Source organism: Carcharodon carcharias, chromosome 6 (assembly GCF_017639515.1).
Source record: "Carcharodon carcharias isolate sCarCar2 chromosome 6, sCarCar2.pri, whole genome shotgun sequence".
In the NCBI taxonomy this organism is placed as follows: domain Eukaryota; kingdom Metazoa; phylum Chordata; class Chondrichthyes; order Lamniformes; family Lamnidae; genus Carcharodon; species Carcharodon carcharias.
In genome coordinates this window covers 94,168,996-94,183,814 of record NC_054472.1, presented here as the reverse complement: position 1 = coordinate 94,183,814, position 14,819 = coordinate 94,168,996, and the positions used below count along the sequence as shown (strand labels likewise).

Here is a 14,819-nt window from a genome sequence, read left to right as displayed (position 1 = left end):
ATTTGTGTGATAGGCAGACTGTCTTTTTGGCTTAGCAGCATCCTGTTAGTGGAGAATACCATTTGTTCCTCTACTACATAATTGTTCAAATTTTTGAGCCACCGGGGTAATTTGCCATTTAGAAGATCTCTACCATACTGAAACAAAAACAAAACATTGGGAATTCTCGTTGAGCAGTTTGTTTATCTCTCCATAGATGCTGCCAAACCTACTGAATATTTCCAACATTTTCTGTTCTAATTTCAGATTTCATGCATCGGCACCACTTTGCTTTTGTATGCTATATTGGTATAGCAGAACTCAATTGTGGTAAAGTGCAGAATTGCAAAGTCTTTTCCAGATAGCACATTCTCAACGAAGCACTGGATAATGCCAAGTAATCAAATTCTGCTCACGTCATAGGAACAAACACACACAGACACACTTTAAAAAAATAGTAACTTTGTTGCAATAACAAAAACAAAGCACTTTACACTGCAAAGTGTTATGCTTCCAGTTAGGACTCAGACTCTACAGCATACACAACTTTGGCTGGCAATTCAGTGCAGGGAGCATTCCATTCCCCTCCTTTGAATGAGATGATGCACTTAAGCCAATCGTGCTATTCAGATGGAAATCAAAGATCCCATGGCACTATTGGGAAAAAAGCAGCAAATTTTCCTGGTGTCCTGGCTAACATTTTTCCTAAGCCATCATTTCATTAATGTTTATAAAACTAATTAAACAAAGAACATCCATGTTCACCTGCATAATATTTTAAAGTAATCATAAACGAATTTCTTTGGAACATAGAGACATGTAAAGATGCTTCATGAGAATGATTCATTCTTTCCTTAAGAGCATCTCCAGCTGAGACTTCTCTCTGCTCAAAAATACAAATCTGAAGTTGGATTTTTTGACAGCGTGAAAGCAGTTCACATGACTCCAATATTTTGCTCCTCTCTATTAAGAAGGAGCAGCTCATACGCACCTCCCATATGCAATGCCTCGGATAAGGCCAAGAACTCACCACATGGAGGATCATGAATATGAACTTGTTTCTACCACTCTGATAGAGCATGTTAGGGGTTCTGGACAATATTCAAAATACTCAACTTCAGTTTGAAAAAAAAGCACTGATTTTAAAAATTTTACCAAATCTAATAATTATTATTCAGGAGAATTTCTATGAAACACTGAAATTCAATCTGTTCCTTAAAGATGAGAAGATTTTTCTTCGATTCAACTTAACAAGTGTAACGCTGTAACGCTGTAAACACTTCAAAGAAAGATGGAGTTTATGTTACAATAATTCCAAGAAAGTACAAAATTCAACTGAACCTATTACTCAAGATTCAGTAACCAAAGGTAAACAATTTTAAATATCTTAACCAAAACAGAGTTGTATGGTCAATTAGTAAATAATGCAGATTAAATACAGGTTAAGGATTAAAAAGAATCTCATTGTCAAATCACAATATTAAGTTTGTACTTGCAACATACTGTGAGCACGCCCCGCATCCCTTGCCACCTGTCCGTCCAGACACCACCCACCCCCATTCATTTGGATGAAAACTGAATGTTTTTGTTCAACTGCAGAGAGAACATTGAAAATTTAGAATGCACATATCCTTCTAATATTAGATTAGCATTGTGGTTACGAGAACAAATATATACAGTCACACATTTAATCATTATTTCAGTGGTCTCTGGAGTATGTACCATAACTTCACCTTGCAACACCAAGTAAATAATTCAGCATGATTAAGTAAAAACAGTACGTTTATTGGAATATAAAGGACGCATGGAAAAAAAATGTAATTATGAAAATCGTTTTTGCTACAAAAGAAATTAAGTCAAGTTATTTGTCGTTTTCCTATTCTGCATGGAACTGACTTCACTTCAAAATTTCTTTAACCTTGCATGTGTCACGCTAGAAACAGTGTATCCTTCCTGAAGTTAAAGCATAACACTAATTGCATGACTGCTGGAAGCAAGTTCCATTCCATTGAAGGGAAGGAATATGAGAAATTCTAAGACAAATTATTCTCCAATATTTCAGAAGTTTCTACTGCAGCAACTTTACAAAACATTTTAAAACCTTGCTAAATAGAACCGTTTAAATATCCCATTCTTCAAACATGGTCCCATTGTTGAATATGGGCATTATATTTTACATCTATTATTCTCAATGTATCACATTTATAATATACTCTCCATTATATTTGACAATCAGCAACTAAGTGCATAAAATTAAATTCAGAATGGAACACAGATGTCTTAGAACTGGGTCTACTTTTAAGTCTAAGTTACTGCATTTTTTTAAAAAATGCAAACACCTGTGCCATCAAATCAATGAGTAACCAAGCATTGGAGTTGAGAATTCCAGATCCTTCTACAAGAATGCCCATTAAAGCATTGTGCAGTTAATGCAACTGAAACAATTACTAAATAACAGCAAGCAAAATCAAATCTTTACATTTTATTTATTTTAGTATCATTTGACGGAATCAGTTATGTCAAAAACATTACAGACATGCTAATTTAGTGTGATTTTCACTAAAGATACCATATTACACACTTCTCATGCTATGTTGACATTACAACCAGAAAATCTTGACACAAGAACTATTCATACATTAGTATACAGTACAAACAAAAAACAAATAAATTCTTAAATATTGGAACAGTGATTAGATCAACAGAAGAGTCTTATTTACATTATGTAAACATGCAAAGTTTCCTATGCATAATTATGCACAAGTATTCAAGCTGTGGTCAATTCTGTTAGTACATTACCATTAATGTGCCAGCCCAATGGCAACCAACTACAGCTCTCTACTCGTTAACATTAGTGCAAAAATACACAGGAAGAAAAGGCGCAAAAGCATGAATTTGGCTGTGTTAAAGCAGACACAGAAGTAGTAAGTTACACTCACGTGTAAGCATTTACCCACTCCCTATGGCAATCAGCCACAGAAAGAATTTGGTAGGTTGTAAAACCAGATGATTTATAATAACATTTCATATATACATCAAAGTTTCATATAAACAATCAACAGTCCATATGAGTTAGCTAACTAAGGGCTTTCACATTTTTTTAAACTGTCCATTGCTGCTACTTATAGTACTACAATGCTTTGACAAGCATTTTAATGGTGCATCTTAAAACTCATTGCTGAAATCACATAACACCTTACCCTCAATAGACTTCTATTTCTTCTCTATACTCAAATTTATTTGTGCTGGTCTTCAAATAAATCTTTCTGATATTTTCCCCTCAACTTCATGAAGGATTTTAGAATGAAAGCTATTGATTCTGTAAATCCAGTATTACACAATTTTCTTTTCCCTGAACCCCTGCATTCTCTGACGTACCAGCAACATCCTCTGATGCTTCATTTTCTTCTTCTTCTAGTATTTCAAAAGGCGTCATTACATCATACAGAAATGAGAGGAAACCATAAACCCAATCTGAGGATTCCTCTGTTATAATATCTAGGACTTCCTCGAGTGTATCAATTTGTTCATTACTACCATCACCTTTAGTGAGGCCTACATAAGAATAAAAAGGAAAAGGAGAGAAAAGAAAGAGGCGGTCAGACAGAAATGGAAGAATATAGAACTGCAGGGTTCTACATCCCACATCTGATCTTATTTACAAGAAAACGGGGATGTGAATATCCAAGCATTACAGCATAAACACACATCATTACTGGTCACAAAGAATTCTGGTTCTTCCTTCTTCTACTCTTTTCTTTTTCCATCCTCATCACCCCAAACCCTGACCAAAAAAAACTTTTTGCTTATTCATCGATCAGCGAGTAAAGGTAGAGGCAAAGATTCTATTCAACAAAATATTCAATTAATTATTTTTTTTTCAGGGTGTAACTAGGACAGCCCAAAAATCGCCAACAACAGGAGGACCAGAATTCTAATTGAGGCAACAGCTACTAGATATACAAATCAGGAAGTGTACTCCCTTGGATTTGGTGACTCTATTTCTTTTGCTACTTGTAACTAGAGCAATAGAATCCAATTGGATACAACATACAACATGTACCTTTTGGTCCACAACGTTCCCAAACGTTTGAAATACAGGTAACAAGGTTTATGTAACAGTTTTTTTTTTAAATTACGACTACGTCTAATGCATTCAGTGAACATTTATTTTAGAGCAATGCAGCTCTAATTGAAATCAATAAAAGTTTAGCTTAGTACTACGCTTAGCGACCAACATCTTAGATTATATCTGAGACAAGAGGTTTGTTGACTTTTCATTCCAGTCCTGGAAGGAACATACAACAGCAGACACAGAAAATAGTGAGATAAGAGAATACAAATAATTACTCTGCTCAAAATAGGTAACAGTTACTCTAAGTTAAAGTTATTACCTGTCATCCTAACAGAATACTGACACATTGTATTTAAAACGCTATTGCCTGACACAATGATACAGTTGTGAAGCATTAAGTTGAAGAATCAGCTAAGTGATTTTTGCAATCTCAGATTTAGCTCTCTTACTCCTGCAGAACACAAAACTGCTGTTTCCAAATGCTATTTAACACAATTTCTGTAATCCCAGGTCACGCTTCTTACATGCAGTGACTAAATATTACAGAATATTTATGTATTTCATATGAAATGCAACCATATTTATCACACCTAGGAAAATAAATTTTTAAATCATGGAGGTAACAATTCTCAACGTCGAGCTTTAAAACTGTATCAGAGGTGTGAGGGGCTTCATATACTGCACATAAAACTATTCACAAAAATATTACATACTTGAAGTATTACACTTCAATAACATTATAGCTTCTGCAGTTTTAATTGTTCTGCTTACCATTAAAAACAAATCTTTTTAATAGCACTTCTGCAACAAGACTTAGTTGATATGAAGGAGTAATTTTTTTTGATGCAGTGCCAACAAAAGCATTAAATTGTTACTGCTGGCAGCCAGAATGTAGTAAATGAAGTGGTGCTGCTGCTTCCAGAGGTTGCACCACCAAAAGTAGATTTTCCACAAGCACCTTTAGATGCAAGACCACCAAAACTTATAAAACCAAACCATAAATCAGAGCCATCAGCAGCCATGGTTCATACAGTCCTGTGGAGTGGCACTGCACTCTTCAGCCTCTATATGCCCCAATGAGGCAGTACCTAGATAAATAGTTAAGAACTGCAGAATAAAGAAAGTAAATCCTGCATGTGGATTTTCTGTTGTTTCATCAGTTCTGTGGCTTTTTCTGACAACAGAGAAGAGGCACCTTCTGCAACACATCCTTCAGCTGATTATGCAAAACTGCTTCTCGACATGGTCTTGCAATAGTAATGTATCATAAATTTTCAAACTACATGCAGCGGGCAGTTTCAAAAACAAAAGAACAAAATTCTGCTGTTTAAAAGTTTCAAGTGAGTGGTGTCAAGAACTGCATATTCTACAGTATAAGCTTACAAGCTACATAAATGGCCAAAACTAGGATAATTTTAAGAGCACTCATTGTAAATATCAAATCTAGTCTCACCACGTAACTGAAATTCTGCATCCCATATACTGATTGGCTACCTAAAGGAACCAGATGTTACAGTATGAGATGCAACATTTTTGATGTTTCATTGCTTTCATAAGTGATTCACAATTATATGCAAACTGAGAGACAGAGGAATTGCTCCATAATTAACTAATATTTTAACCCAACTGTCTTAATGAGAGCAGTAGGCTCTCAACGTTACAAAGCTATAAACAAGCACCGTTAGCTGATGTTGTAGAACTGAAAAAGGGAAAAGAAAGAATTCCTGTAGTTTCAGAATCAAAATGGTTGCAAAAAACATCATGTATATAATCACAAGTGAGCCGTATCAAAGGGGAATCTGCAATTATCTTAAGATTTTTTTTAAAAGCCAATGACTATGCTGGAATGGGGAACATAAATGTCAGAATAGGCCAGTCTGACCAAATGACCCATTTCTGTGCTGCAGATTATATTTAACTTGGAAGAGTTTCAGCAAGAGAGGTGTCAGTTTAAGGCAGTTTTAAAAATCATTCTCAGGACATGAGCATCACTGGATAGGTGGTAGTTATTACCCATCCCTCACTGCCCTGAGAAGATGGTGACACATTGAAGTGGTTTGTTGAGCCATTTCAGAGGCCCAAGTTAATGCAAGACTGGAGTTATATACAGACCAAACTAGTCAGGGCAGCAGATCCAATAACCAAAACGGTATTAAGGAACCAGCTAAGTCTGATCACAATCTGATTTTTTTTTAAGTGACAAGGAACCTGATACCAGCTTTATATTTCCAGATTTTCTTTTAAAACACAATTCAAATTCTCATTCGAACTTTGGTTCTACAAATTACTAGTCCAGTATCACAACCACTAAGCCACCATAAGGACGCGAGTAACTCAGGTGGGTAGCTATCATGCCCTTGGCTTCGCTCAATTGATGGATTCATATTGTTACTTGAATCTTCTTAGGAGGGATTGGAGCCTGATGATTTGGAGACAAGGAAATGGAAAGCTGAGATATTCTGGATTGTCCTGAGACTTTCTGAATGCATCCTCCCAATGAGGAGGAACATAGCCCTTCCAATAAATATTGGACATACACCAGTCAGGAAATGGTATTGCAGGAACTCAAGAACTGCCAAGTGGGCTGGAACCCATTTATAGAAGCCCACATGACCCAGGCACATTTCACACAGCTCAGATCACTCTCATGGAAATCATAAGAAACCAGAAACTCTTTGACACTGCCCCACAAAAGATAATGATATAGAGTTTCTATTTTGGACTCGATCAGGAAACTTGACACAAACTGTGTTCTTTGAAAAAGTTATGGTTCAAATTTACATAACCACAAATGTAAAATCTTCCATATTCCATGCAGCAGTACAACATAACGGAATGTAATCATTTATTTATTTTCCTTTTGCATTAAAAATTATTCAATGCACTTCAGTGGTAACCAGATGTAGTTGTTAGCTCAGGTGAAAATGGGTTTATCACACAAAATAAGCTTTAATAAATAGTGAATATTTTTCCACCTGACAGTAATGTCATTTTAACTCTAGAACATGTCTACTGGTGCCTGTGCACCTAAATTAAACAAGCTCAATTTCCATGAGCAGACAATCAGCAGAAACTCAGTTATACTGACCTGGGGCATGGCCAATTTTTTTGGTTAGGGCTGCCTTCCAGCACAATCTTTTTATACAAATCAGCATTAAAAAAGATTGCTAAAAAGTAAATTTATGCTCAACATCACTTGCATTTAAAACTTTGCAATGTTTTACACTAATTTGGCAGATTACAGCCAGATTGCACTGCTAAATCCAATGCAAACTAGCAGAAACTCAATGCTTAGAGTCTACAAAGCCCATAACTACACTTGTTAGGCCCTAAATAATCCTGAAGATTGTCAAATTATCCCGATGTCCAAACAACATAGTTTTCACCATATGTAATGGCCCCAAACCCCAATGTACTGTGAAAGCTGCATGTATGATTTTACATGTATGTTTTTTCTTTAAAAAGAAAATTTTCTGCCAATCCCACCACTTGTTTTAAAATTATACTTGTGTATATTCTTCTGCCTATTAGGCAATGCATTACATATACTCATTTGCTGCATCACAGAGCATTATTTCAGTGCCCTTGCTTTTCCTATAGTCTCAAATTTAACTTTGCAGAGGGGGATAAAAGAAAGTCATAAATTGTTCAATGTAGGTCACACAATTTCACTCATTAGCTTTTAAGTGTAACGCCAACCAGTCAGTCATGCAATAGCCAAATAAAGATGCAACTTTAAAACTCCATGCAAAATAAAAAAAATCAGAATATGCTTGCCTAGCAAAATTTTGGCATCTTCCACATCAAAATCACCATCTCCATCAGCATCATAGACTCCAAGTTTTCCTATTTGGGAGTGAAAGGAAGAACGAGAACAATTATATTACCCTCACACATTTCACTTCAAAGAATGCATAGCGTGAAAAAAATTAACTAGAGCAGTTGAATATTTAGATGCTTACAATTTGAAAAGTATAGAGAGAGTAATTACAACATACTCTTCATACAAACTCCACTCAGTACATAATCCACGACCACAGAGATTGCCAATGGAGCATCAACCTCTTTCAGAAAAATCAAACAGGAACCTGATGACGTTCCATAGAGTTAGATAACTTATTTAAATCGCTCCAATCAAGCAATGTTAACATCCATACTTTATGACAAGTGGAAATAATTTAAATGCATTCAGACATACAAAAATTGCCATAAAATTAGTGCTTTTAGGCTTGATAGAGGTATTCAAGCTCCTGAGGGGTATGGACAGGGTAAATAGTGAGAAAAAGTGTTCCCACCCAAGAAAGTATCAAGAACCAGAGGGCATAGATTCAAAATAATTGGCCAAAGGAGTAAAAGTGAGGAGAGGAAAAAAAATTTCACCCGGAGGGTGGCTGGAGTCTGGAACAAACTTACTGAGAGAGTGGAGGCAGGTTCAATTGGAGGTATTCAAAAAGGAATTGGATTGCAATCCGAAGAGAAAGAATGCACAAGATTATGGGGATAAGGCAGGGGAGTGGGGCTAGGTAGAATGTTCTTTCAGACAGCCAGTGCAGACTTGATGGGCCAAATGTCCTCCTTCGGCATTATAAAGTTTGATTCTATGCAAAGATCTTTGGAAAAGATGATGCACAATTGTCGCAGTAAGAGTGGAAGTATCTTTTTTCAGCTATGTCAGAAGTCAAAATACCATTTAAGAAATGCATAGAGCCACTAAAGGATAATGTGGGGGAGATTCAAATTGATTGTCAGTTTATGGCAGAGCTACTGAATTTCTATTTTGCATTATTCTATATTCTTGTAGGAGGGGGGGTAACAAATCAAGCCAAGGGAACCACAGGCCTGTCAGGCTGGCAGCCATTATTGGGAAGATAGTACAAGGGATGAGATGCCTTATATGATTACTGGAGAAGGCAATGCTGCCATCAGAAATTCACAAAACAGCATCTGAAAAAAAAGAAGTGCTTAACCAATTGAGATTTTTGAGGAAATCACCATATTGGATGAGGAAAGTTGGTAAGTGCAGCCTACCTGGACTTTCAGAAAGCCCTTTGATAAGATGCCTCACACCAGGTTGCTTCACAAAATTCTATCAAGGAAAGGCTTCAATTCCATAGCTGAAAAGTTGCAGTTGAGGGATGTAGTTCAGCTTGGAAGCACATTATTAGTGGTGTTCCCCCAGGGATTGATACGCGGACCATTACTCTTCGCAGTCTCTAATAATGGCCCAGACAGCGGTATTGGATGCATGCTAAGTAAGTTTGCAAATACAACCAAAATTTGCCCAAAGGTTAAGTCAGAGGAGTACAATCAAATCCAAAAAGCTTTAGAAGCAATGGGGAAGTGGACCATGCAATAGCAAATGACAATTAGTTTAAATAACAAAATATTTGTATTTTAGGGGAACAATACGGAAAGAAGTCGAAACACAAAAATATCTTGGTGTTACTTATGCACAAATCACCAAAGATTTGTGAGCAATGTAGAGGAAACAGAAGCTAAAATCTAACTAGATGTGGTGTTGTATTAATAGAACCATTCAGTATAAATCAAAGGATATAAATTTTGGCTGTAGGTTGCTAGTCAAACCACATCTACAGCACTGTTCCCAGCTTTGGCTCCCTCATACGATGGGCAATATAGTGGCCTTAGACAAGGTCCAGGAGAGCTACAAGAATGGTTCCTAGGTTTAAGAACCTCATCTACTCAAATTGGTTCAAGGACCATGGTCTCTATTTTAGAGCAGCAGAGGCCCACTGGAGGTCTATAAAATAATTGATGGGCTGGATAGAATCCCTATTAATGAATCATTCCAGTTTAAGAGATTGGAGAGTACCAGGGAAAATGAATTTAAACTATTTAATAGTAGGAATACACTGGATATTAGGCAGTTCTTTTCCCAGAGATTTGACAGCCCAATGGAACGCATCTTCAGCTGTTGAAGTTAGTGCCAACTCTCTGAATGCCTTGAAGAGGAAGCAGAGCCAGTTCCTGACTGAGGATGCGAGTGTGTCATACAAAAGGCAAGCGTCTTTACAGACAATACTTGGTCCATGTGATCTCCTGAACTGGTTTTAATCACCTCAGGGGATCTGTGTGGGAGTTAGTGTATTTCTTTCCTTAATTGGCCCTGGTTTCTTTTGTCTCTCTCAGAAGATAACACGGCTACAAGGGCAGATGTGAAAGGAGAGGGAGGTGGTGGGTTGGGGAGGGAAACCGTTTAGTATTATGGTTCAACCAATACAGTTTAATATGTGTTCATAGGATGTGGGCTTCACAAGTTAGACCAGCATTTATTGCCCATCTCTAATCGTCCTTAAGGTCATGGTGAGCTGTCTTCTTGAACCGCTGTAGTCGATGTGTGGGAACACCCACAGTGCTATTAGGGAGTACCAGAAATTTGACCCAGTGACAACGAACAGCGATATAGTTCCAAGTCAGGATAGTGTGTGGTTTGGAGGGGAACTTGCAGGTGATGGTGGTGTTGCCATGCATCTGGTGCCCTTGACATTCTAAGCGGTAGAGGTCACAGGTTTGGAAGTGCCGTCAAAGGATCCTTGGTGAATGACTGGAGTGCACCTTGTATCTGGTACACACTGCTGCCACTAGGCGTCAGTGTTGGCAGGAATGAATGTTTAAGGTGATGGATGAGGCACCAATCAAGTGGGCTGCTTTGTCCTGGATGGTGTCCAGTTTCTTGAGTATTGTCAGTGCTGCACTCATCCATGCAAGTGGAGAGTATTCCATCACACCCCTGGCTTGTGCCTTATAGATGGTGGACAGGCTTTGGGGAGTCAGGAGGAGAGTCACTTGCCACAGGATTCCAAGCCTCTAACCTGCTCTTATAACCACAGTATTTATATGGCTAGTCCAATTCAGTTTCTGGTCAAAGGTAACCACCACCATCAAACCACCCCCCCACCCCGGATGTTGATAGTGGGAGGTTCAGCTGTGATAATGCCATTCAATGTCATGGGGAAAAGGTTGGATTCTGTCTTCTTGGAGATTGCCATTGCCTGGCACTTGTGTGTTGTGAATGTTACTTGCCACTTATCATTCCAAGCCTGAATGTTGTCCAGGTCTTGCTGCATATGGACGTGGACTGCTTCAGAATCTGCGGAGTCACAAATGGTGAAAATTGTACAATCATCAGTGAAAATCCCCACTTCTGACCTTATGATGGAGGGAAGGTCATTGATGAAACAGCTGAAAGTGGTTGGGCTTAGGACAGTCCTCTAAGCGATGTACCGGGACTGATGATTGACTTGCAGCAACCACAACCATCTTCCTTCATGTTAATAAAAACAAAAAACTGCGGATGCTGGAAATCCAAAACAAAAACAGAAATACCTGGAAAAACTCAGCAGGTCTGGCAGCATCGGCGGAGAAGAACAAAATTGACGTTTTGAGTCCTCATGTCCTCAGAACTGTTGAAGGGTCATGAGGACTCGAAACGTCAACTTTGTTCTTCTCCGCTGATGCTGCCAGACCTGCTGAGTTTTTCCAGGTATTTCTGTTTTTGTTTTCCTTCATGTTAAGTATGCCTCCAACTTTGGAGAGTTCCCCCCACCCAATGATTCCCATTGACTAAATTGTCCAGTTTTGCTAGGCCTCCTCAGTGCCACACACAGTCAAATGCAGCCTTGTCAAGGGCAGTCACACTCACCTATCCTCTGGAGTTCAGCTCTTCTGTCCATATTTGGACCAAGGCTGTAATGAGGTCAGGGGCTGAGTGACCCTGGTGGAACCCGAACTGAGTGTCAGTGAATGGCTTATTGTTGTCTAAGTGCCACTAAGAGCACTGTCAACAACACCTTTGATGATGATAGAGAGCAGACTGATGAGGAGGTAATTGGCCAGGTTGGATTTGTCCTGCTTTTTGTGAACAGTCCATGCCTGGGCAATTTTCCACATTGGCAGGGAGATGCCTGTGTTGTAGCTGTACTGGAACAGCTTGGCTAAGGCCGTGGCTAGTTCTGCAGCACAAGTCTTCAGTATGATTGCCGGAATGCTGTCAAGGTCCATAGCCTTTGCAGTATTCAGTGACTTCAGCTGTTTCTTGATATCACGTGGAGCAAATCATCCCCCCACCCCAATATAGTTGCATAAAACCCTGATGGAGTATCTGGTCTTTTGAAGCCCATCATCTGTGCACACTTTTAAAAATGTATTTTGGGTTATCCAAGAAAATACACACACTAAGTTCCATCACATTCAGTCATGTATACTGAAAGTGGCAATGAACAGAAAACAGATGTCGTATGCATAATTCTAAACTGAAAACAATTCAGAACAGCCAAAGATGAGAGTGCCAAGGTATAGTAGAAGATAAGGAGTCAAACCTCCTAAAAGTGCAATAATTGAAATTATGCTTTTATCATCTGTTATAGTTGATTCTATTGCTTTGTTTGAGACATGGGACAACCAGTGACTCCTGGATCTAAATACTATCTTGTCAAACAGCCTGTCTTTGGGAGTTGCACAGAAACAAATGCCCTGAAAAGGCAGAGATGTTCCTGAAGGCTGATTATCAAACGCTGGATCCAATATGTTTCAACTGAGTTCAACAGGGAGACATCACCATGCCAGCTAATGACAAACGAGAATTAATTCTGCAAAACAACATTAAGCATTGGTACATTTAAAACTTGTCGACCTTGTTGCCTGTGCAGTAAATTACTGGAGGGAGGAAGAAAGAATATGTATGATGGGGCTCGGTTCAAAATCCATGGGAAAGGCAAATTAGGCTGACAGTGCATCAAGGAGTCTTGGCCTAACTATGCATATAGCCTTCCAACAAAATCAGAAATATAACCAAGTTATTACAGCCCCATTTCAACATGCAAGAACTCTCAATTATTAGAACGTGAAGCTCAAAAATGTTCCTAAATTTAACCACTCAACTGCTCTGCTGTGTTTTATACATTTTCTCACCTTCTTTGAATAAAGGCACATATGAGGTATTGCAGGGAATCAACAAAAGAGTTGAAAAGGTCTTCTATGCAGGGAATAGGGCATACCATGGTATATTCTAAAGTGATCTTGATCCACTGCTCACTGAAACGTGAATACAGTAGCTGCATATATGATGAATGTTCTGTTATCACAATTCTTTTGTTGAAATGTTTTACTAATTGACGTCAGAGCATAGTATGTTTAAACCTGGATCCATGCATCAGCGTTATATAACTATACATGGAAACAAAACGTCTACATGTCTACCTTGTAGGAAGGCACAGCTCAATGATCCAAGATGGCTGACTGATCAATCTAATCTAACATTCACAAAGCCCACTGCTATCATAAGATGGAATGTTCCTAATTTCTTACTGAAAATATGGCCACTTGAAAAGGTAAAAGTTACATAGGACAGAAGCTGCCAATCCTCCAGATTCACATCTAAAACAAGGCAGACCTATGATCTTAATTAAGTATAGTTTATGAAGTGCAAGACAATTTAATAGACAGAGATAGAGAAAGATAAAGAGAGAGGTAAAAGAAAAAAATGCATTTATATGGTACTCTGGTTACTACCAGACAGAAGTAGTTAAAAATCATCACTTTATACTCATTAGAAGTCAGCCTTGGCTTGCTGATTGCAATTGTGCACTATGTTTACAGCCAAATTATTTACCTAGAAAGGAGTGGATTCCACAACTTCAGTGAAAATAAGGGTAAACAGTAGCCTACAAAGAATCCTTTTCATAAAGGTGACCTCATATCACTGGAATTAATCCTAGCGGATTCTTGTCATGAGACTATAAAATAATGACTTTCAACAATGTTAAAAAAATGTGAAGTATGGATATCAGTAAGCTGAATTTAAAAAGATAAATCATTGATATTTTCATCGACTATCTTGAACAAATTTGTGAAACTGAAACAAAGAATAAACGAAGAACAAAATAACTTTCCATGCAAGATTTAGAGTAGGGATTTAACCAATGGCCAAAAGGAAAAGAACAGGGTTCATTCACCAGCCCAGAGGAAGCACCCCCATGTCACAGGCGATTGCTTCACAGCAATTCCTCATTTAATCTTACAGCTCTGGTTTGAGAAGAATGCTGGAGTGAACAAATTAAATAATTTAATAATAAGGGTATACTTCATTGAATTGCCAAGATCCAACTGAAATAAAATGACACTTTTTGAACATAAGATATACATTCTTGCCAAGAATACCCAACTTGAGCAAGTATACAGCATTCAAATGATCAAAAAGAGAAAAAAATTAAAAATTGCAAAGTATTACACTAATTCAGGGTTAGAATATTATCCACACTGAGCTAATGATAATCAAAATACTTTGAAAATTTAAAACTAATGAGTTAGCATAAAATGGAATCTCATATTTCCTTAGGCTAACAACATCAAAGCAATTTACAAAGATTAATTACTGAGTTAATAACAAGGATATTGTTTAAAAAACACTAAAATATAAATAGTGTGTGAAAATCCTTTAGCCCTTTTACCTGTACCATGGGCTGAATATTAGGAATAATACTTCTATAGATAGGCCAGTCAATATTTCAAAATGCTTGTATATAGCAGGAATACTACTGGTCCATTAATTGCTGCCACTAAGCCAGTTGAATAATGAAGTGAAACTTGCAGGCTTAAGTGAACAGTATTTCTTTTTGTTTTTTGGTTAACTTCAATTGGATGTTTTTCCTCTTGCAGCATTAATCCGCAATTTAACAACCTTTTCCACCCGCACAACATCAGGCAGCAAAAATTCATTTGTCCAAATTTAAAATAACTCGCATTT

General features: G+C 37.7%; 1 protein-coding gene across 12 annotated transcripts in view; it reads right to left on the bottom strand.

The window, feature by feature from the left end:
* unm_hu7910 (un-named hu7910) overlaps positions 1 to 14,819 on the bottom strand; it is a 238,752-nt gene that overhangs the window by 176,725 nt on the left and 47,208 nt on the right. For all 12 annotated transcript variants that reach the window (XM_041189895.1, XM_041189898.1, XM_041189900.1 and 9 more), the window contains one exon: positions 7,832 to 7,900. In XM_041189895.1, the coding sequence (XP_041045829.1) occupies positions 7,832 to 7,900 (69 nt within the window). The remainder of the gene's footprint in view (positions 1 to 7,831; positions 7,901 to 14,819) is intronic.